Genomic DNA, 24402 nt, shown 5'->3' on the forward strand with positions numbered 1-24402 from the left:
CCATCCCTCAGGTCCTTGCCCAGCACCCCAGCCCCAGGCCCTTCCCCAGCAGCACTGGGGCTGGCTCAGCAAGCTGATGGCCAGACTATCCCCCACCACCTTGTGTGCATACGATCGCTCATCATGCCCTCCCTCCTCACCCCCACCCGACATTACTAGGAGTCCACCAGAACATGGCATCTGGGCCACTCCAAACACTTGCTGGCCCTGTCCTTGAGGCCACGCACTTCACCAGCCTCTCGGCCTCATGGCTGAGTGCTAATGAGGAACACATGGTCAAAAGAGAAGCTTGGCCCTTCATCTTCCCCCCCTTTATCCCTGTTTCAACCTGCTCTCCATCCCAACACCAAAAGCCTTAAGGGCTGTGGTCACGCTATATGCCTACTTAGTGCCTTTTTATAAGCAGAAAGCTGAATCTTTATGAGAGCATAAATAAAAGCATTGGGATATTTAATAGAAAAAAAAAAAAAGTTCTTTGGCTAACTAGACCAAGCACTACTGGATTTTGTCTCATAGTGTTGGGTTCGTATGAGCAAATGGTGGGGACCAGGTTGGTTTACTCTCAGATGGAGTATCAGAAAGGTACAGTGCAGGATAAAGGATATTTTGGTAGAGCCCAGGAATGCTAAGATCAACTATTTCATAAAAATTAAACACCTAGTGGAAGCCATTGGTGAAGAACATGAAAAGAACCGTGAATTGTTTTAATGAATGACCATGAATATGCTTCTGGGTACAATGAACTACTCATAGTTTAAAAAAATTTTGCTGGGGCTAGGAAAAATTACACCAGCAAAACATTTGATATTCAACAGGATACTGTAGTAAATTAGAACCATTTTATAACATTTGGGACACTGGAAATTTGAACAAAGACAGGGAAAAAAAAGCTGCATTTTCCTAATGTGGCAAGTGAGAAGTGTTACACAGGAAGGCATCATTATTTAAAAAAAAAAAAAAAATTCAAATCCAGCTGATTAAAGAACTCAGATTTTGTTCTTCTGATGTGTTATTGGCTGTATTTATGCAAAATGAAAAGCACAGCCTGACAAAACTCAGACTGACCAAAGCTTAGATTGACAACAAATTCTCTTTGAACTAATTACAGAAAAAGAAAGCAAGCACAGCTTAGTGTCCTGTCTCTTGCTGGAGCTCACAAGCTGTTACAGGATGCAGGATGCTACTTACGGTTTGCACATCTTTTCCAGTCATTAAGTGTTGGCTGAGAACTGGTTTGTCTGAGTTGTTTTTTCCCCACCAACCCTCTCTTAAACCACTCAACTATCCAGACCAGTATTTGGTGCACTCCAAATCCCTCACAGCTCCATGTGAATTTTTGTTCTTTCCATAACAAAGCAAGAGCTTGCAACTTTGAATTTATGACAAGCAGCTTCTGCTTTTTGTACAAGTGATTTGTTACCTCCTTGCTCTGTGTAGAATAATGGGCTTGGCCTTATTAAAGCCAGAGTAGGCATGCAGGTAACTGTGTTCATGATGCCATCAGCCAGAAGAAATTAATTTCTGGATACTATATAACTCAATTTTCTTTGATTGTTTGTTGCAAGAGAAGGCAAATTCAGACATTAGCCAGGGCAGATTTTCTGTCCCCTAAATATTTTTTGATTTTTCCAATACAGGTATTGCACTATACAAAAAACCCACGTTTGTTACTAAATGGCAAGGTTTATTTTGAGAATGGAATTAGTATGTAACACTTTGGAAGATGAACAGCTATTGTAAATACACAATAAAGGCTCAAGCACCATAGTTCTTCTGTTCCTGTATTTGTGTTTTACAAGACAAGACACAGTACTAAACTGCGTAACTTCCATAAAAGGTGCTGTAACTAATTTAGAAAGACAATGCCTCCACAAAGTAGCATTTCAGATTGACATACGTGTGCATCCATGACCATAAGAATTCAAAACAGGGGCCCAGAGAGCCCTGTAACATGAAGTGTTCTTGATCCCCTTCAGCTGTTCTTTGAACTATAAGCAGTACCTGGGTTGTCATGCTGCCCTATGTTCAGTTCCTCTGCCTCAGCTCCGTAAGGCAGGCCACTAATTTTCTCTAATCAGTTGTGTGTTAGTAAGCCTTGTCAGCTCATTTACATCAGTGGACACTAATACAATAGGAAATGAACACACTGATTTCACTTGGATCCCTGGGCAGCTCCCAGTTACCAACAGATCTCAGCTGAGTTTGAAAACAGCAATGCTTTTGATTGCAAAATGACTTTTTCCCTGCTGCTGCCCTCCCCACGCTCACTTCTGATCAATACATCACTCTGATTCACACACACATTTTCCTCAGGAGGCTTTGAACCAACTAAGTACAATTGCAAGCTCAGAGAAAATGTTGGCATTTATTTTTTATGTTGAAAACTAATTCTACACATCCCCTCTCTCAGGATTCATGGAAAAGTTAACTCTTTTATTAAAAGGCCCTATAAAACTGAGGTAAAGTACAAGATTAGGAAGGTAGCTCTAGTAGAAAAGACAGAGGAGGAAACTCATTGCATATCACACCATAAAGACCACAGGGGAATTTGTTTAAACAAGACAGGGGTGAGTTTCCTATCGGCAAGGAATTTAATGCTAAAATCTATCAGAACAAGCGTGTATCCCATGACTTTTACACTCAGCAGTTACAGCATAAATCAGCTCCATTTCACTCTAACTGCTCCAAAATCAAATGCTTATTATGGATATACACATAGAATGAAATAGCCAAAAAGTTGTTCCTATCATAACCAAGGTTAGACCAAGCAGAGGCAATTATCTTTTTCTTTTTTTTTTTTTTTTTTGAGATAAGCCTCATAAATAATCTTTTAGTTTTGTCACTAAACCTTTGAATTCTGTATGTGCTAACATCATTTCAATACATAATGGCTTTTGCCCATCTGTACAATGAAATTTCTGGGTAAGGCTCTAACACCTCATCTCCCATCTTCCAATAGAAAGGAGAGGAGGGCAGCAAAACGTATCACTAATGCTTAAGCTTCCTGGAGCAGGCTACCTACAAGCATAGCCAGGATAATAATTTGTACCCTCCTTCAACCACACACAATACAGTCTTTATTCAGCAAATAGCAAAGTCGTTTCACACCAAGCCAAAGGTCAGCTTCTGCTGTATTAATAGCTGCTCTGGGAGGATCAGTGTTGTGCTATCCTACATTTTTTCCAGGGCCTGGAGATGCAATTTCCTACAATCTGCAGGCAATTTCCCACCAATTTTCTTGGGGAGCTAATAGGCTGTGACAGGAGATGGAGCTAGCAAGTAGCAGGCAGCTTCAGAAAAGACAAATTGCATCTCTGCCACCTAACTGGGCAATCTAGAAAGGCAGAGTTTATAGCTTTGTAGTGTTACTGGGCCCCATGCTAACAGCAAATCATTCAAGCTGCTATGTGAATTTCATATTCTTTTCCTTCTGAATTTATCACCACGTAACACTTTGTAGCACCTTTTCTACAAACGACAGTTAAATACAGATCATGTCTGATTACTAGCTTAGCTGCCTTTTAACTAGAAAAGCGTTGTTAAATGCTATTCACACTCAGAAACAGAGAAATATACAGTCTCACTGTCAAACACAGTGGTATTTTTGATTATTTTCATACTTGTCAAGGTACAAAGCAGATGCCTACAGAAAGGGATTCATTTGTAAGGTAAATTCAGATGAGCCATACAGTGCAGACTATGGGAACATTTTAAAAAGCCTCTACAGTGAGCACACCTACTGTGGTAAGAAAGTCCCACTGATCATATATAGTACAAAGTGAAAGTATATTAAAAAAAAAGCCAAATATGCCCAGTAAGTTCTCCCTCTACTCTAGCAGTGCTTGAAACACAAAAAGTTAAACTGAACAGTCTACAATCAGTTCAAAGCCATCCATAAAACCATTTACCTTACAGACTTAAATTCAATGTTAGTAAAACTAGTAAAGCTCTAAGAATGTATCATCATATCCACTTTAACAGAAATGAAACTGATTTAAAGCTGCTAACCCTCATCTAAGATACAAAAAAAAAAAAAAAAAGAATTGTAGAAAATCATTCAAAGGCACGTAACACTAGCAACTATTGCAAGTTATATCTGTCACTGTACTTCCCCTTACTATTACAGCAAACCCAGGGGATAAATACTGTAAACACATTCTATTACAAAACCCTGTATATCTATATGTTTTTCTTCAAAATATAGAAGAACAAGTTTCTGAAAGCATGAAGATTATTAAAAACAACCAACAATATTAATGAAATTACTATAATTAGTAAAATTTGCAAGGTTAGTATTTTTCCCTCCCCCCCAATAAGAATAAATTAGGTAGAGTAAAAACAACCCCATCTAAATTATTGCTGTCCACTGGGAGACAAAATTTAGTACTGAGAAGTATGAAATTTTGCTGTAATTCAACCCTAAGGATTTTTTTAATTACTTCAGTAATGAAAAAATGTAAAATTACAGTGAACAAAGTGTTGAAATATTCTAACATGCATTTTGAAACTCTCACATTTAAACTACTTGTCATTAATATCCCCATTTCATATTTGTGGTTTTTAATAAGTTACAGCTAGATAAAATACTGAAGAACCAGGCAGAATTATAAATAGAGTACCAGGTCAATAACTTGCACTCAACAAAGAAAAGTGTCTACATAAACAAATTAAAAAGCTATGAAAACCATTAAAAAAAACCAGAACTAGTTTCTTAAACAGATTCACTGATAAAACCACAAGAGTATCAGGACTTGAGAATCTTGAATTTAACAAATGAAAATTAATGATTTCTCTATACAAGTCTATAAACTTCTTGAAGTACACATTCCAAAACTCAATTATATCATAGATTAGCAAATACTCACTCAACTGCTGTCAGAAATACACATCTTACATAATTAACAATCAGAAAGACATAGAAAGGTAGAAGCATTATGTATGTGTAACACATTAAAACATCTCTAGAGGATTAATATATATTCAGGAGAAAACACAGGGGAGAACAGTAGTAAACTGATCCCTGTAGGAAAAGGAAACTTATTTCAGGATGTAAATTTAATGTGGCCACAAAAGTTGAATTACTGAACTCCAGAGTTTTGTTGCAAGCATGGCATGCTAAGCAAATACCAAACTGACATTAAGGTCATTTACATACCTAACAGCCATGTTCGGCTGATTCATCAACAATCAAAAATATATTCAATTTGCAAAGCCATCAGATTGTATATTTACTTGAAATCTAACTGAGAAAATACTCAGGTCCAATTGCAAAAAAAATAAGAACAGCTGATTGTTTTTTTAAGAATAAAGGGAAGCTTTTGTTGCTTTCCAAAATATCTTGCTACAGCAAATCACAAAATAAGAGTTATTAGCTTATCATAACTGCAGACAATTTTTAAAGTAATGGCGTAATCCACTGTGGATTGCTCTAAGGAAGTGGGACAAAGACTGTGAAATCAACAGACAGATTTTATTTAAAATAAATTAGGCTCACTACAAGGGAAGTAACAACTGATTTTTAAGTTTCCCAATGCTATAGGTTAACTTCCATTTATGACCTCTTCATTCTGCTTGTTAACTTTTTAAAATTGGCATTAATATCAGTTCTTGAAGGAAAACCAGTTTTATTATTTGCAGTTACAAGCTATCATCTCCACTTTCTATGCTAATGACAGAGTATACAAAATAGATAATGATAACAGTATGTTTGATTACTTAATCTCCAAATGATATGTTATCTTCGCCTCTAACTCATTATGGGCAGAAAACAGATAGAAACGAGGTTCGAGAGGTACTATACCTTTGCATTGTGAATATAGCAAAGGCAGTCCTTGCCAAGCTCTATGCAACAGTATGTCTAGTGCACCTTGCAGCATCTCTTCTATGAATCAACTTAACCTTACTGTGGGTTGAATCACATGTGAAATTTTAGGAGAGAAAAGGTCTCAAAATTTCAATTTTACCTCAGAAGCCACCACAGAATTTTTCTACGGTGAGTCAACTACATCAATCAGCAATTCCCCAAACAATAGAAGTATGAATATGGAACAATGACACTATCTTATCTCTGGGTGGTTGCTTTAGTAAGGGAAATTATTACAACATACACCGGCTGATATTATCTATGCAGCTATCTTTTAAAAGATTCAATCAGATCTTCCTGCAGTCTACATATCACTAACAGACTTGTTAGCAACAAAATTCTTACGAATGCATGAGACAGAAAGGGCATAGCCTCTTGTTTGGCTTCTAGAAGTGAACTGTGGGACTTAGCAGTAAGTAATGGGAGAAAAAAACCCAAAACAACCACAGAGCCAAAAAATGAAAACTCTTCATAGATTAAAAAATGGTAACTAGCATTGGTCCTTATATCACCAATTTTTTGGTATTCAGTTTTCTGAGAATGGCACTTTAGCTCCAAGGAAACACAAATCTAGCTCTCTGAAGAATTAATATATCAGAGAAACAATTGGTTAACTTGTTTTGAGATATAGCATCTTTAAGAAAATTCTGCCCTCTGAAAATAATTGGTTTTTTTTCTTACTTCATGTTTTCTTGTTGTATTCAATTTATAATTTTAAGTTATGCAAGAAGAAAAAAATTAAATAAATCAATGCAAAAAAAGCAAAAAACCTACCCACACCCATGTGCTTAAACTGTGTTCAAAGCACAGTTTTTGCTGGTTTAGACAATGTTTAAATGAGTGTTTGAGCTCTCTTATGTAGTTGAACACAAATTCTGAGTAAACTTCTCAGAAATGTCAGTAAGCTAGACCCACAGGGCAGATTTTTAAAGCACCCAGTTTGTACATGTCTGGTTTCACTAGCAGAATCTACCACATTGAAATAACTCCCTTGGACTACAATGGAACATCTGGGAGCATGTTGCTGAAAATGGGATTATCCATTGCTGGAAAGCTGATCTTGAGCTACAAAAATATTAGATAATGGGAAATGCTGAGAACTGTGATATAACTCTCTTTCCTCTTAGGATCAGATGACTGCCTATGGATGTTAAAGAAAGGCCCACTTCCAGTTGCAGTATACAACTCAGATGTTCTTGAATTACTACGCAGAAACACCTGAACAACTTTATGGAGAAACAGAAGTTGGTGAAATTGTACACTGGAATCTTATTCTAGGTGAATTTTGTAGATTATATGCTAGACTACCACTAAAATGTATATAATATGTGTATGTTTCCATTCTCCCTCATTCCTCTGTGTATTCTCTGCCATGAACTGCTTCCTTCACTCTGATGTTCCTCGGGTCCTATTCTGAGATGCTTCATCTTTCTTATTCCTTAATAAAAGATCTCTCTCTGGCAGGACACCATAACTCAAATCTTGTATAGATCTACAGTCTCACATTCTTTCTATGCACTTGTGGTAGGAAGGGGGGAAAAAAAAATAAAAAAAAAAAAAATCCTCCAAACAGACAGCACAGTTGGAACCAGTCCAGCTTCTCCAGTGAAGTGGCTTAAGGAGTAAATACTTTATCACTAGTGCGAAATCTGAATTCAGTACACTTCCTCAGCCTGAAGACATTTAAATTCACCTTTCTTAAATGCTAGAATGGTGGAACTTCCCCATTGACTCAAAATTGCACCAATATAATATAAAATATGAAGAACTACTCTAACTAGATTACATGATCCAACACACCCATAACTAGGGCAGTCTTTCCACAAAAACAAAACACCACCACCACCAAAAAAATCAATTTGTCAATCTGGGTTTAAGTTTCTTAAGTAACTTAGATGCTTCTTAAAAGTTTACCTCCATCAGGAATGCAAAGATGCGACACAAAAATTATGGCAAATCATTTATACACAAAAGTACTCATATGACTAGACAACAGATTCTACTTTGATGTTAATTTTTAAAAATAACACTATTATTTTAACAGTCTATGAACTTCATTTGATGCTCCTTTCCTTTAAAGGAATAAAAGCTTTTGAAATGCCAAATGAGTTTAAAAGAATTAATGAGGATCAAAATTCTCTCTCAAGGACCAGCGGCTTGTGAGTTGATGTGGGGAATTATCTTTGCTTGGAACTATAATCAAAGAGAGGTACTCTGGCACACTGACAAATGCATTGTGTGGAATAATATCATGATTTTCTGCACAACTGATTTATAAAGGGTTATGCCGAGTGCACATATATAAAATATACATATTAGAGCTGGCAAAAGATTTTGTTCCATCGAATTGACACTACCACAAATCTCCTGCTCATCAGTTATTGTTGGCCCTGACACCCCATGTGTCATTTGTTAAGGACTCCCTGCTTCTGCCTGGCACTAGTGTTTGCCAGAGTGGCATTCAGACATCTCCAAATACTGAGGGCCACCCAGCAAACACAGGCTGTCCCAGAAAGGGGCTAATCAAAGGAATTTTTTAGGATTGTAATTAAATTGTCAAAAAAATATTAATTACCTACACTACTGTTACTGTTGTACCTCATTTTCCCATGTGCTTTTCCCAGTGCCTTTACTATCACTGCTGGTCAGGGTTGGTCTGTTTCTTCATCCTATGTGCAATTATTTCCATCCACTACTTTACACAGGGCTAAAAGAACTTACAAAGGTTTTAACCTCTACAAGTTTTAAATCTTGTAGGTAATAACATATGCAAACATGCCAAGATTTCACCAAATGTTTCTTTGCATTAAAAATTATATCTGCTGGTGGAACAGGCTTTGTGTTTGACAAATTAATTTCAAAGTTTCATAAACGATAAGTGAAATCTGAAACAAAAGATCAAGACAACTATTGCATGATGCATCCCCAAGTTTTCAGACTCAAGGCTTAAAGTAGATCTGATTGGGGAAAAAAGAAGTAATTTCTTAATTATAACCAAGAAACATATGGTACAAATATGATTAAATTCATTCACATGGATAAATAACATCCAATTCCATAACTGTTCTGATTCACTGTGCACTCTAGAAGCTAACAAGAAAAGACAAGGTATTTCATTATTTTCCTAACACTATGATTTTGAACCTTCTGATTGCCAGGAATGGCAGTAACAACCACCATGTCCCAGCTTATAGAAGATTCATTAAATATAGGTGTATATTTTTTTTAAACTTACATGAATGTGTAAGAATACTTCCATTCTTGGTTCACCTGATATGAACTTTAAGAAAGGCAGAAGAACACCTATAAAGTAAAAGCCAAGGTGACAGTAGTTTGGAAGAATTCCAAATGTTCCTAACTACAGCAAATTTGCCAGTGCTGCTAAACAAGTCAATCATCACTGGCACAGTCAGACATTCAGAAAAACTTCAGTATGAAAACAGGGTCAACATAAATGCCAAGTAACCTAGAACATACTCTTTTCTTCAAACTTTCCCTTTTTAAAATGGCATAGCACTTCACAGTATTTCAATGTAGCAAACATAATTATGTCTTTGAAAAGCCTGATGATTCTGCTTTCTGCCTCACCACATGTGAAAGGAACATCACCACCACCTAAGCTGGTCTGTCATTTTTATACAGATAGATATTCACAACACAGAAATAAACAAAGATATAGATACATATGGATAATTTTAAATGTCTAGAAAACCAGACTATCCTGAATGGTTAACATTCCTAATGCAAAGTTACTGTATTAAGGCTTACAATTCTAGATGCTATAAAACGGTTTCAGTAGAACGGTCATAAAAATTGAAAAGGAAATTGATGTCTCTTCAGACTGGAAATTGAGAGAAAATTTGCCCCCAAATCAGAAACTTCCTATCCAGTCAATGCATCTGTCAGTCAAACTTGTTTCTCCCTAGTTCTGTGTCTTTGAAAGAGCAGGGATATAGGCCATTGCCAAATGCTAGCAAAATGAGAAAGCAGCTCTTCACAGATGAGTCTTAACCTGTCTGCCAGTTTGTGTAATCTGAATTATTTGTTCAAAGATATCCTTCTGTTCATCTGTACTCTCCATTAGCAATAGAAAGTCAAATTAAATTACAGAATATATGAAATGTATGGCCCTCATTGGTGCAATAGCTAGGTTTGTCTAGCACAGAGTGGTAGAACTCGTTAATCTGAAAAAAACAGTTAGAATAAAATGTACACATTCTCTCCTCATCCATTTCTCTTGAGTACACCAAGAAAACTTGATTTGAAGATGCACAACTTTGGTAACTGGCTGCTTAGCATGGCTCTTCACAGATGTCACACACTGACGGGACAGTGGAAGGGACTCAAAGATTGTTCAGTATGAATACATACAGCCTATTGGCCTGTGTAACATGGGACACTCAGGAAAATGAATTCTAATTAATTTGTACAGTGTATTAGTTAAAAATTAAAATATTTTGTCAATATTCTCAGAAGAAATTAAGAAGAGAGTTTAACTTAGTTTAGGTTAATTTGTAAAGTGGATTAGTTAAAAATCAAAATATCATTTTGTCAATATTCTCCCAAGAAATTAATAAGCGAGTTTAGCTTAGTTTAGGTTAATTCACTTCACTTGCAGCCCTGCAAGTATTTAACAATGTTTAAGTGATCCCCTGTAAAACTCACACTTTTGGTAATTTAATTAAATTTACCTGAGTATCTAAGTATAGACACAACCTTAAAAAGGAAATGATCATTAACTACCACTTCTCTGCAAAATAAAATGTCTAGAACTTATCTAGCTTTGTTTAATCATAGACATACTCAGTCAATGAATAAAGGCTCTGATGTACTTAGGTGAAATGTAGTCTTGCATGAATTCTGTTCAGCTGGGGAAGAAAGGAGAGGGAAGTCACCTCCTCTTCTACAGAAATGACCAAATGAGTTCTGATCAGGCACATATTACTGTATCTGACGAAGAACATATACATAGGACATCAGAATAAATTTAAAATAAACTGCACAACTTTATGAAATGTTCAATTTTTATATTTACACTAAAATTAGTACAAAATTGCCTTTTAAGTTTTCTGTAGCACAAGACAGTATCTACTGGACTTTATACCCTAATATGTCAAAACAACTAACTTTGAAGTATGATAAAGGAATCTAGGAAGAGTTATAAAGAATAAGACACCATTTTCAAACTATACATAGTGTTTGCTTTTGCTTCTAAAAAGGTACTTATATCCCCAAAAGTTTTTTAATTTTAAATAAGCAGGGCAGGCAGGAAAGGGGTAGGGGGGGAAGACTGGTTGTTGGTACTAAAGCCTTTACTGTAATAAACTAAATATATTTACAATTTATACAAATGTTTGACCTTCAACAAAAAATACAAAAACATATCACAAGATGCAAAACCAGGAAACAAGTTCATCTGAGACACCACTGCTCTACACAGGACAGAATGCAACTTGAACTGCAAGGAACAGAAAGGTATTTATCCCCCGTATTCAGGCAATGAGAACAATTTGCATGAGGTCACAAAGAAAGAAAAAAATAAAAGGCTCCAACATTTTTCAGTAGACTCGGCTTTTGAAAACTACGTCAAAAACCTAGGCTACATCTGTCCATCTTGCCTCTGTATTCCATTTGGTCCACGTAGCCAATATTTAGTTGCTGGATGTTGCCTTCTATTTTGAAAAAATTGGAGTAGTTTCATGGCAAGGTCTGGAATCTCAATACTTTTGTTCCTTTTTAAAAGGCAAAAGCTTTCTACTTCTACAATTAAGAACGATTTTGGCCCAGTTCAACTTCTAAAAGTTATATCCCCATCATATTTTTCAGTAGATAACTTCATAGACTGTAGCCTTTTTGTCTCCAGAGCCCGTGACTATGTACTTATCATCCACAGAGATGTCACAGCTAAGCACTGACGAAGATTCTTTGGACTAGAAGAAAAATAGAAATATAATAAATAATTTTTAAAAGTCTGTTATCCTCATCTCAACATCCCATTTTGGGTACATCACATAGGTGAAGATATTGGAGTCCACTCTTGGGACTCTGGATGTTCTATTTTTTTCATTAAAAGCATCATCATCCTCACCTGGAAGATACTGGCTCCATAAGGAGTCCTCCATGCATTAAGAAGGTTATCTTTCCCAGTACTCACAAACCATTTACCTAGAACATAAAACAGAATGACTATGAAAATATATGAAACAGACATCTGACAGATTTTGGGTTTTCAATTCACATCTATGAAATCTGTTAACTAATTAACATTATAAAGCTCTCACCACTAGTCAATATAGTACTTTTGCTTATAACCAATGTGGATACTCATGTTTTTACAGTGTGTAACACACTAGGAAAGTGTGTAGGACTCTGTAAGTAGAAATAGCTTTTAACACACAAATCAAGCTTCACAGCAGCCTTTAGACAAACGGATGGCTGGTTGTAGGTAAGTTCAAATTCATAAAGCAGAGATATTTATTCATAACTTAAGAAACTGAGATACTAAGTAAGTTTTGATGATCATATGAGCTATGACTATGTAATAACTAATCAGCAAAGCATGAATTGGAGCCCTGACCTCAGTTCAGTGTTCAGGGTAACTTACCACAGTAAGCAAACTTGAGTGACAATACACAACTCTCATGGAGGTGCAGCTGATATTTGTCTGGTTTATTTACATGTAGCACTTCTACGTTGCTGCTCTCCATTCCCACAGCTAGCCATTCACCAGTAGGACAATAACCAAGGGAAAATATCTGAAAATTAAACCATATTTACACTTTTAATTTTTTTTCTACAGTGGTTAAATTAATTGGGAGAGGGAGAGAAGGGCCAAATAAAATTTGCATAGTTCAACAACAAGATTGCTATTCAAAATTCAGGTGACTAAATAACCCCTGTTCTTAACTATTAACTTAGAAAAATAGAAAGAGAGAGTAGCGTCAGGCTATCATTTTGTTCTGGAAGCTAAACACATGGAAGCTCCCAAATACTGTGAGCAGCCAAAAGGAAAAGAGGGAACAATCTGCCATCTGCACTGCGCTCAATCTCAGCTTTCATCCTAAATGTTCCCCTCCCACTGCACCCCACTAAGCTGTAAGAAAATCCAGTTACCTGTGATGTGAAGTCGTGCTGTTGTAGCTGTCTCCCCTCTCTCAAGTCCCAGGATCTGACAGTGTTATCCAAACCTCCTGTCCAGAGCTTGGTACCATCATTAGAAATGTCAATACAGCTGGCTCCATCTGTGTGGCCCTGGAATTGCCTGATAAAACAAACCAGATTGAATAACGATTTCCTGCCAGAGCTCAAGGTAAACACTGCTGTGGTGTTAGTTTTGGACTCTGTATGTGTGTGTCATCTCTTCTGTGTTTGCTGATGGGCAAAAATCAGCCCCTCCCTCTTACTGAGAATGAAATACAACAGTATTACAAAAACATTTTCCAGGTGCCAGAGAAATTAATTGCATCATGGTTAGCTGAACCAATTCTAATATTCCCTATCAGGCTTTGAAAAGCAGAAAAAAAGCTTGCAAGAACAGTAAAGTACAGTAACTATAATTAAAAGTACTAAGGACAACTCAGATTAAAACAGGTGCTGACAGAACAAAGCTCCTCCAGTTTCAGAAAACAGCTTCTGTATTTTTATTTGGCTGCAGGTCAAGATGATAAATAATAAGCAGAGATATTAATAGGAAGGGATCCAGATAGTTAAACACAAACATTGCTGAGTCAGCAAAGTTGCATTATCTATGGCAGGAGATGATAAAAACCTAAATGTCGCAGTTTGTTTTAAAATCTCATTATTAATTCTCGGCTTTCAGCAACCAGAAGATCATCTCAAGTTTTCCTTATTCCTCTGGCAAAAGCCTTCTGAGGCTCCTGCATTTTTCATCAGCAATTAGTTTTAGGAAAGTCCTGTGCCTCAATGTGAAAGGGCGAGTAGGGGGAAAGGGCGGGTAGGGAAAAGAAAACTAGCTTGAGAATGAAGGGTATGAATCACTAAGAGCTGTCACAGAAAGGTCACGCGGCACATTTTGTTTTGTAGCTCTGGTCTCAAAATTCCACGTGTTATCAATTAGCAGCATCAGCCAGCAAATGGTGGGAACACCTACAGCAAACATTCAAAAGACAATACAGTCATAGATGGAGAGTGCACCCTGACAGAGACTAAGCATGCATAAGTCAAACTGAATCTTCTAAAATCTTCTTTGTTGACCTGAAAGTTCAACAGAAAGTAAAATTTACAGGCACATTAATATGACTCTCTGCACATATGTGTGCATAGGCTAATTATTGACATACAGGAAATTTAATTAAAACAGAGCAGACTAAGCAGATTCTTCAGTGTGTGTTCAGAACTTTTAAAACATCATAGCCTTTTCCTGTTTAGGCTCCCTATTCTCATATTGTAAGCCACCACTACTCTGGTAAGCATAAACCAAAAATTATCTTTTAGTAAACCACACAGCTAGTTGCTAAGAGCCATTTCACACATGGGCCTATCTTTCTTTCTCTGTCACAGCACAGATGCTGAATATTGACCTGCCAAAAGATTTCAAAAGAAATTCACATGGCAATCCATTTATCATACTCTTTGCAATCCATTCTAAAAGTTTTAGAGATCAAATTCCCTCCAAATACTCAAATACCTTTCTCTCATGAATGACCAAACCTCAGTTCCTAAAGAACTGGGGGGATCCACACCTTCAAACACTTTCTAAGATTAACTTTATTACTTATCATCACCAAATAAGAACTGAAAATTCTCTTTATTACTTAACAAGGCTTAAGACAAAGGAAAAGAACAAATCTCAAAGAGTTTCCTAAAAGACATCAATCACAAATGAGCAGAAATGCTGCTTGTCGAAACCTGCAGACAAATCTCAACTAACTGAAACCAACAGGAACTTTTACACTGACTTCAGTAGGTTATGGACCAACCCTTCAGGCATTGGCATTTCAAGGGACCAACCCTTGAAAGTGCATCTTCCAAGACTAGGCTGAAGCTACCAAAACTAGTTTCTGTCCAACTTGAGTGCAAACTGCATTATTTGGATAAGAACTACTATTTACTTTGCTGTCATGAACCACTATGCAGGGAGATAAATATTTATGTAGCTGTCCAAAGAGTAACTTCTATTAAAGTTTTCTGTAAACAGGTAATGACTCACCTGACCAATGTCTGATTGTGGAGATCCCACACTGCGATGTTCCCATCACTGCAGCAGGAAAAGCACACCTTGGAATCAGGGCTGATAGCCAGAGCGTAGCAGGCAGGGGCTGAGGATGTCAGCTCTGCTTTTATACGAGGAGTTGGTGCTGCCAGGTCCCATATGGATAATGTGCTGGCTTCCCCGCCAACTATTAGAGTGCATCCATCAGGCAGCAATTTACAAGAGCGGATGTAGTTATCTCTGTTCTGTACAACATAAATCACCTCAGTTATGTTAATACATGCCTGCCAATAATGACCACTAATATGATTCTGACTGCATCAACGTTTTAAACAGTAGGCTATTTTTATCATTACCAACGTATTGAAAAGGAACCAGTAGATCCTAAAAGGTTTCAGACACCTACAGAAGGGAATGCAGCTGCAGAAATTAAACTGTAGACTCCTACTGCCACAGTCTACTCTGTTTTACACCTGACAAATGGCAAGTCTTCCATCTCATTACACAAAACCAGAGCCAAAGTAAGCTTGCATTTCTGCAAGTGCACTCCATCAGCTAAGGTCACCAATAATAGAAATATGTAAGTAAATGACCTTTCTCGTGGCATTTAGGCAACCCCACACGAAAATGCAGTTCAAGTCTCATGCCTTTCAGGTTTTGGAGTTTTCTTTCAAGTACTGTTTTGCATTCAACATTTTCAAGTTAAAAGTTATTCCCATACTAGTCCTGGATTTATGCTGGTCCTTTGTTGTTCCATGTTATTCTTATCATGCTTACGCTATTAGTTTCCCATGTGTAATACTACTGCTGATTGAGAGGTACTATAAGGGATTTAGAGACGTAAAACATTTCAACCTTCACTTATTACAAACTTGACTCCTTAAGTGTATTGGATGTCCGTTTCTCCATAACAGCTGCCAAATTAGCACTGTAACAGTTCTTTAGGAAATGGAGAGATAAGAACTGTAACTCAAAACACCCAAAAAAAACCACTGCAAGAAGTAGTCAACAGCATTCCTACTACTACTTCTTTTGTTTTTATTCACAATAAAGGAGGAGTAAGTAGTGCAGTGGCAATGTTGCCTTAGTCACTGTCAGCCATTACTGCTCCGTAACTAAAATGTAGGCAGCTAAGACTGTGTAGCCAGACACAGTATCTGCCACAGAACAGAATACATACCATACTTTTACTACAAGATAACTAACATAAAGGTAGCAGTAAATAACGGGGAGAAGGCTAAAAAAAACCAAACCAACAAACCCACCACATTTAATTAGATCAACGTTGAAGCTAGAATTATTTCCATTCAGAATATGTATCACTGTGCTTTAGAACATTAAGTCTTCTCTGTTAACATTTCACAAACGTCTACGCTGCTTCTAATATGAGAAGCATCTTTCACTGAGCCGTTAATGTTTTTGAGTTAGCTTCTCAGCTACCTATACTACTACATTCAGTCTCTTTTGTATCCTGCAGATGTGAAAACAAACAACCAAAATCTGTAACTCATGGATCGCCAACAAAAGCATAGCAGGACTTTAAATGACCTTGATACCTTGTCACATTATTTCATTATGTGGATGCTATCCTCTTACAAAAAAAAAGAGGTTGCACTCCTGGTGTGACTGAAACATCTAGGAAGGCCCTATGCAGCCCTGCCTAAGTCACGCTATATCCCTTTTAAATTCATGCACAAAAATAATCAGCATGACGAGAAGGAAAAAAAAAAATTTGAAAAAAAAATGAGGTGTACTCTCTACTCAGAAATCTTATCTAATCTGTTATTTGACCCTTAGTGATGGTATTTATCCCTAAAGAAACCAGCACTCTTGTTTGTAACTCCACCTGCTTACTGTTTAAAAAAAGACAGCTAAATACATAAAGCAGGAAACAGAACTGCCTGTTATTTTCTTGTAATATGAACAAAATCCAGACAAGGAAAGCAATTTCCTTATTGAGTCTCCAAGGAGAAGCTACCCTTGTGCACAAGTTCCAGCTCACTTACCAAGCAGTCCAGCTGAGAAACCGGGCTCTTGTTGCCAGGCTGGCTGATGTCCCAGACTTTGACGCACCCCTTCCCACCCGTGTACACATGTCTGGTGGGGTTGCTGATGGTAACTGCACACACAACTTCCCCATGGTTCAGAGTGTTGATCTGACGAGCATGGCGAGGGATTCCTGGACCAATGAGGGCATCAGGAGGGAAAGGAACCGGCTGCATCTGGCCATCTGCAGTAACGTGAAAGGAGTAGGCTCTTTCGGGGAAAAGAAAAAAAAATTAGCTAGTTACAGTGCTACAATGCAAGAAAAACACAGTATTTTTAAATTTTATATCTTTGCCAATCTTTTTCTCATGAAAATCAGAGCTATAGTGCCAAGTAATAAAGGCACGTGAAGCCTCAGAGGGAGACAAGGATTCACAATAGATATTTTCAGCTTGCCTCAGCTGAAGTTTTTCACACAGTGAGGAAGCATGTTAAATACTACCCTTAACTCTACGGACCAAGGTCATGGCTGTTATGCCTCAGCCACTCAAATAATCAAAAGATCTTTCTGCCCTGGTTTCTAGCCAGTAGCTCCAAGTTTCAGCACCACAAGTTCCGCAGCAGCAATCCCTCACCAAGCACCGCTCTCAGACTTCTATGAGGCTTTCACCTGTTGCCTTGCAGCAGCACTAGCCAAAGTGCAACTTTTGCTCTGTTTCTGCACCTCATCTTTAACATCAGCACCAGCTGTGCTCACATGCCTCTTTCCAGCTGGTAACTAGTGCTTTAAACAGAAAATAGAAACCTGCAGAGTGGTTGCACACACATCTTTCATCAGAAAGCTGATACTATCTTCTCATAATTATGTTTTCTTGAGTAAGTATCTTGGAAAAGCTGGAAAGCTCAGTTTCCCAGGTAGTTTCGGCACTTCTGTAACAACTTTTATTTGTATTCAGTGCACGATTTCAAGTATATGGAAACTGAGGGTTGAGGAAGTGACTCCTAGCACTGAATAAAAACACTCCTCCTTGGGGAAAGTACACACAATGTCTTCATGTTCACCGTAAGGTTTAAAGTTAGCTCTACGGAAGGACCACAGCACAAATAGCAGCTAATAAAGGTTTCAGGTGGAGGAGGTTTTCTTTCTTGTGTTTGTTTTAAATAATAATTAAAATACTTCTGCAAAAGGCTGCTTTTTGTTATACTAGTGAGCTCCTTTTCTGCTTTTTCTGTTTTAAGCACCTCTTAGGTGCTTAAATCTGTTTCTTGATGCTGCTGTTACATTAACAGCATTTTTCAAGAGGCCAAAGTGGATGAAAAATGGTGAAATACAAGTATCCTTTTTTTTTTCACTAATGAGCTACCCTCTCCCTAATGATACATTTCTTTTTCTAATACAGTATTGTGTTCAGAATTGCTCTTTCTTTTCCAAATGTATCTGCTTCCTCAGAAATCCTCAACTCACTGCAGCTCAAGTATTAGTATTCCATACCTCTTCCAAGGACCCAACAATAGATAATTCAATTTAATCTTCTGTTCTGAGTTCTGAACTAGTATTTTCTAAGTATTTTATTGCATGTTTCCAAGTATTGCACAGTTTGAAAGGACATAACAAGCACAATGCCTGGATCTGGAGACATCACAAAGCAACTGAATATGCCTAGGAACGAAGCAGAAGATACTCCTTTAAAAAAGAGTGAGAAGCAGGGATGTGAAAGAACTCTACACTTCTTTCATACAGAAGGTAACAGTGGAAACAATCACCCCATGCAATATCAGTTTTCTCAGAAGAGAAGGTAAACACTGCTTAGCAGTAATTGCTATGAAACAAAGAAGAAATTAATAGTGCATTCACATGCAATTCCTGTACCTCAGTCATGTTTCATGATGAGACATGTGAGTTGAAAGCCTACTTAGAGAATATACAGAAATGGAGGATGAGCAAGTGCAAAAGATGACAAATTTCTTTTGTCATGGAAATGGCAGGAATGGGAAATGCAGGATAAGAAAGGAAATGCAAAGTTCACTCCAAAGTAGTTATTTGCTAAACAGATGAGATACAGGATGGGAGAGCAAGCAGAAGAGGAGCAGCAACAAAACTGCTCAAGGCTGAACAACTGCTTCCGGTTCTGGTAGAATCCAACTAAAGAGTCATAGCACTTAAGAGGCTGCAAAGCTTGGCCCCCATCCTGGGCTCCAGATCAAAGTCAGTTGCAGAATATTTATTAGCAATAAGAGTGCACAGAACTGCACAACTTTGAAGTCTCAGCCTGTCCTTGCTCTTATCATAGACGAAGAATAACAACTAAGCAAGTACTAAGCACCTTTTTCCAGCATGTTTAAGATAATAAACCATTTGTACATAGTTTTTTTTTTTAAGGGAAGCTTACAGTGTAAATGTTCTGTTCAATTAAAAATACCTAAATAACTGGTGTTTTGAAATGCTTCTGTGCATACACATCGCTTCTCAGTTCTTGCTGAGACAGGGTGGGAGGAAGACAATAGGAACATCTTTCAAGCAATTCATGCATACTGTAGAATCATGATGACTCTTCTGCTCTGAAATGCCAGAGCCTTACTCAGTGTACTTTTAACCATCTAGAATTTTACCAATATGCTCATGTTTAAAGTGTGGTTATACAGATTGTAAGAGTAGTCACTCTTCTTTGTCATCATGAGCAAGCATTTGCTTCCAAGACTAGCTGGTCAGGACTTGGGATGACTGAGTTTGAGGGCCTAACAAACAGACCAGTAGTAGTTTCTTACAAAGCAAGACAGCTTTTTCTACAGTGCAAGTTATCAGCAATTCACTGTGTAAAGAAATGGCCACACATTGCCAAATCCCTCTGCCCTTGCCAAGACAAGCACACAAAACAATAAACGTTCCTCTTTGCTTGAAGATGTCATGCTATCCTCACCACCATCAGCTTACTTATGTGGTCTAGTAACTTGTATCTACTAGGTATTATGGTATAACTTTCCATTACACATACCTTTTACTTCTAAAAAAACTTGCATCATTTGTAAGACTGACATTCCCTAGACAAGGAAAGCTTCTGTCTCCAGAAGAATACAATACTGGAGTCAGCAGTGCAAATGACTATTTGCAGCTCAATCGCTGTTGTCCTTGGCTCTCTCTCCTTCAGGTCACCATGAAAGAGGGCCTACTCTGCTGCTTCTGAGGAGGACTGTAATTTCAGTGCTACACCTACAAAGCTGTAGGTGTACTTACCTACAATAAAGAAATGACTCAATTTTTAATGCATTAGATATATTTGCAGGCCTGAATTTGCAAACCCAACAAGCATTTTGGTTGTCCAATCTTAAAAGAGTAAATATTTAATAAAATTTGGGAAATTCTTGAGTACTCTAAAGCTCAAGGTATTTCTTGACAAGCACCACTTGCCCACCCATTTTTCTCCTCAACAAATGGCTACTGATATCTGAATTCCATGACACTGCAAAACTGTACTGTGCATTTCTGTCCTTTTGCTATGATCTTTTAGAACTGACAGTGTACACCAGAAACTGCTGTTCAGCTTCATGATGATTACGCATTTCTGTCTCACTCTCAGCATTCTGCCTCTATGAAATGACTGGGTTCTATGATTATCTGTCTTTGGTCAAATGACTGCTAGCATTAACATAGCTCTTCCTCATATTGGGCTAACAACCACAGAGAACAAAGAAAAAGTTCTTATACAATACAATTACAATTTAACATAAAACAAGTTAAGTATATTATATATTAATTAATATCTAAGTATACTTGTAATTAATAATTGTGTATTATGAAAAGAACAGTTACAAGACAAAATTGCATGCCTTTTACTTAGGAAAGAGTTCTGAGAAATCGTATACTGTCACTAAGTATTATACTCTTTCTGAATAACAGAAATATTCTTCTGATCTATTGCATCCAAAGACTTCTCATCTGTGTCAAAGAAGCACTGAGAACCTGCGGAGTTCCCATACATTACAACATAGTAGGTGATACTAATACAATCCAGTATCTCACCTTAAATCTGGTAATTATGGCCCTTTAATTTCCAAATAAGTATATAATATGTAAGTATCATCTGACATGCTGAGGAGAGTTTAGAGCAGTTTTGTCCTCTTCAAGGAAATATTTAACAGCACAGGCTTCCACATTAATTCACTGTTCAAGAACAGGGCAAATCAACTAAACTACCTAACTCCCAGCTACTCTAAGTATTAGATTGATATAATTCAAGCAATTCCTGCCTATTTAAAGTACTACGCCTTAAAAAAAAGCTTCCACTTCATTCCTCCAATTCAAAAAGAATTCCTTAACAACCATAAAAATACCCCAAATGCAAACACAAAAGCAGACAGTTTCTTCTACTGAGGAGTGCATTTTACTTTCAGCTCTTCTTTGTACTTCTTTGTACTTTGTTTTCTTTATCACAACAAACAGTGAACATCTGAGTATAGTGTTTCATTATATAGGACAAAAATCCAGGAAATAAGGATAAAGGTATTTGTATAGAAATAACAAATCCTTTTAACTTCATACATGTCATCAAATAATTCCATCCAGAGGTATAAGAATAACCAACCTGTTATTCTAGAATATAGTAAAATTACCCTTCTTTTAAAATATTCCTCCTTGTACACTAACTGAACAAGTGTGAACTGAAATCTTTTTCATTTTGGCCTTGAGCAACTCCAGAACAAGTCAGCTTATAATTAGAAGCTGAAAAAGTTAACATTTACCACATGAAATTTCCCTTTCCTACTAAAATGAGAAATGTCTATTTTCAGCTCTTTCTGGTGTCTAACACCTTGTGCTTCAATTAAAACTACATTTGAAAAAAGTACTGAGAAACACATTTGTCCTCAACGCTAGCATTAAGTCACAATTTTAGACACCAGGGAAGCAATACTGTGGACATAAATCGTACCACTGAGCTTGAAAATATGTGGTCAATGCACAATCCAACTATTAGAAGGTGTGGTTCACATCAAGGAGAAATTCACAAGAACATTAATTTAGCAGCTATCGAAGACTAAAACCTAAGTACCTTGCTGGAAAGTCTATGCAAAGCAAAAAACATTATTACAGCAATGCACCAAGAACTTATAGTCCAGGGCAAGGTTATACGTATCAAGACAACAGAGTGCAAGACTCAGACGCCATATGTCCATGTCCAAAACTAGTACTCATTTCCTGCTCCTACCCTAAGACAAAGATAATCATTGATTAGGTGATGGCTCAAGGCAATCTGTAAGGGATAAAAAAAAAAAAACACACTTCCAAAAAAACTAAAAACCACAAACCAGAAGAGCTGCTAAGAAAAGAATAATCTACTGATGGGAAACAACTTTGAAACCAAAAATATGAAAACTTACTTTATGCACATTCATACACACATACAGCTACCTAGTCCTTGTCCATAAAATTACTGACCTACAAACACCTGAAGAGAGAAAACAACTGAGATCACATGTACGTACATCAAAATATCAAAGTAATATGAAAACCCTGAAAAGCCTCATAAGAAATATTTTTAAAAAACCCAAACTGCCACCAAATGCAAAGACTAGCTCATTTGTATAATTAAGAAATTGCTGAAGACACTTTGACTTTCTAGATTGCTACCCCATTTCCCAAGTACATCTGTACAACTGCTAACAAGGTGAGACTCTGCAAAGAGCAAAACTGAAGGATTCACATTCAGGAACATAAAAAGATGGTAGTAAAGACTTGCATTTAATCTAGTTACAAAACCACACAAGCAAAAGATAAGCTTTCTAGCAACAATCACTTGATAAAAGTAGATAACGAGAGGCTACTAGTTTTTCTAACAAGCTAGTCATTGACAGATCTCAGAATATTCAGGGGTAAAAAAACCTGGTTACTATCAGAAATGTCATTCACTTGGAAAGAAAGGAGCTTAATTTTGTCTTGGAAGCAGCTGAAAAAAACAGTCCTGGCATAATCATTGACAAAAATGTGCAGCCGTAAGCACACACATAGTTCAATGTGAAAATACTCTGTAACACTTACAAGACTCAGGCTAAAACTCCACATCTCATAAAACAAATTCAACATGGCACCTTAATTGCACCTTAGGAAAAGGCAGATTTTTAAAATGGACCAGGAGTACTCCACTAGTTTGCATGATTATATAACCCATGTACTTTGTACAGAAAATACAGGAGACTTGCCTAATGAAGGTAAGAGATACTCAAAGATGTTGCAGGAAGCAGATGGCATCTAGCTAGCTGTAGCCAATCAAGACTAAACCAAGAGATCTTTCTACAGCTGTCAATAGAAAGATAACAGATCAGATTATGGATTTTTAGGTTTGCCTCATTTAAAATAAAGATAAGCAAATAAGTCACTTTAGAGGAAATGACTGATGCAGTCCAAGTAACACGACCATCAAAAATACACACCAAATCAAGTGGAGAGTAAGATATTAAGTAGATATTAAGGTAGGTGATCTACAAAGCAGTGTGAATAAAGTGCTGAAGACACTAAATAGGAAGATTTTTTAAAAAGAAAAAACCATGCAGACTGTAACTTAGCTATGAAATAACAGGATAAAAAATACAGCAGCCTATAAGCACTGCTTTTGTGCCTTGAATAGTGCGACTAGAACTCAACCACAGAAAATTTCTGACTGAACAAAAATAGGTTTTCATAGCTTATAATATAAAATATTGCCAGGCATTAGTAATAGAGTATGTCATTGAAAGCTTATGAATACACTTGTTTAAAAGTAAAAACTTACAGCCACTGTATTATGCATCTCCAAAAATATTTTACATAAGTATGCCAAATTCTACTGAAGTCAGCAAGGAGTCTGACCCTTAATAAAAGAATGTTTTGAGAACAAAGCCTGCTCCATACTGTACTAAATTTAAATACACTGCCATCTGATACATAACACCAACTCACCCTGTCCTCACGTCAGTAAACTTGTCAACATACGACCAACTTTTCTTTAAGTAAATCCAATATTTAACAGGTTCCTCACACTGCCAACAGATAACTAAGTCTGTTTTCAGATGCATGCTGGATAACAATGAAAACACATTCAGGATGGCTTTCCTAATCTAAGTCTGCTGCTTTCCTACTGTTATGGAAAAAGAGTATAAGAAATTACAGATTTTTGTGTGTAATCTGATGTACTATTAAGGATGTTTGCATTACTAACATTACAATGTATCACTAACAACTAACAGGATTTCAGAATGAAGACATACAGAAGTATGTAACTTTAACCACCGTGTATCTTAAAACTTAAGTTTAAGTATCCTAACACAAACAGTTTCTGAATTTTTCCTGAAGCTGCAAAAGGAAAAAATAACCATGACAGATTGGTAGAGATGACAATATGTAACAGGAACA

At 36.9% G+C, this 24402-nt stretch overlaps 1 protein-coding gene across 4 annotated transcripts in view; it reads right to left on the bottom strand.

The window, feature by feature from the left end:
* Positions 1–10849: 10849 nt before the first annotated feature.
* LOC104483783 (TLE family member 1, transcriptional corepressor) overlaps positions 10850–24402 on the bottom strand; it is a 75454-nt gene continuing 61901 nt past the window's right edge. For all 4 annotated transcript variants that reach the window (XM_086769992.1, XM_086769991.1, XM_086769988.1 and 1 more), the window contains exons 15-20: positions 17042–17291; positions 15033–15280; positions 12977–13124; positions 12468–12618; positions 11952–12028; positions 10850–11793 (exon numbers count right to left, since the gene is read on the bottom strand). In XM_086769992.1, coding sequence (XP_086626118.1) covers positions 11686–11793; positions 11952–12028; positions 12468–12618; positions 12977–13124; positions 15033–15280; positions 17042–17291 — 982 coding nt within the window. In that variant the 3' untranslated portion in view covers positions 10850–11685. The remainder of the gene's footprint in view (positions 11794–11951; positions 12029–12467; positions 12619–12976; positions 13125–15032; positions 15281–17041; positions 17292–24402) is intronic.

Source organism: Chlamydotis macqueenii, chromosome Z, assembly GCF_036417535.1.
Source record: "Chlamydotis macqueenii isolate bChlMac1 chromosome Z, bChlMac1.mat, whole genome shotgun sequence".
NCBI lineage: Eukaryota > Metazoa > Chordata > Aves > Otidiformes > Otididae > Chlamydotis > Chlamydotis macqueenii.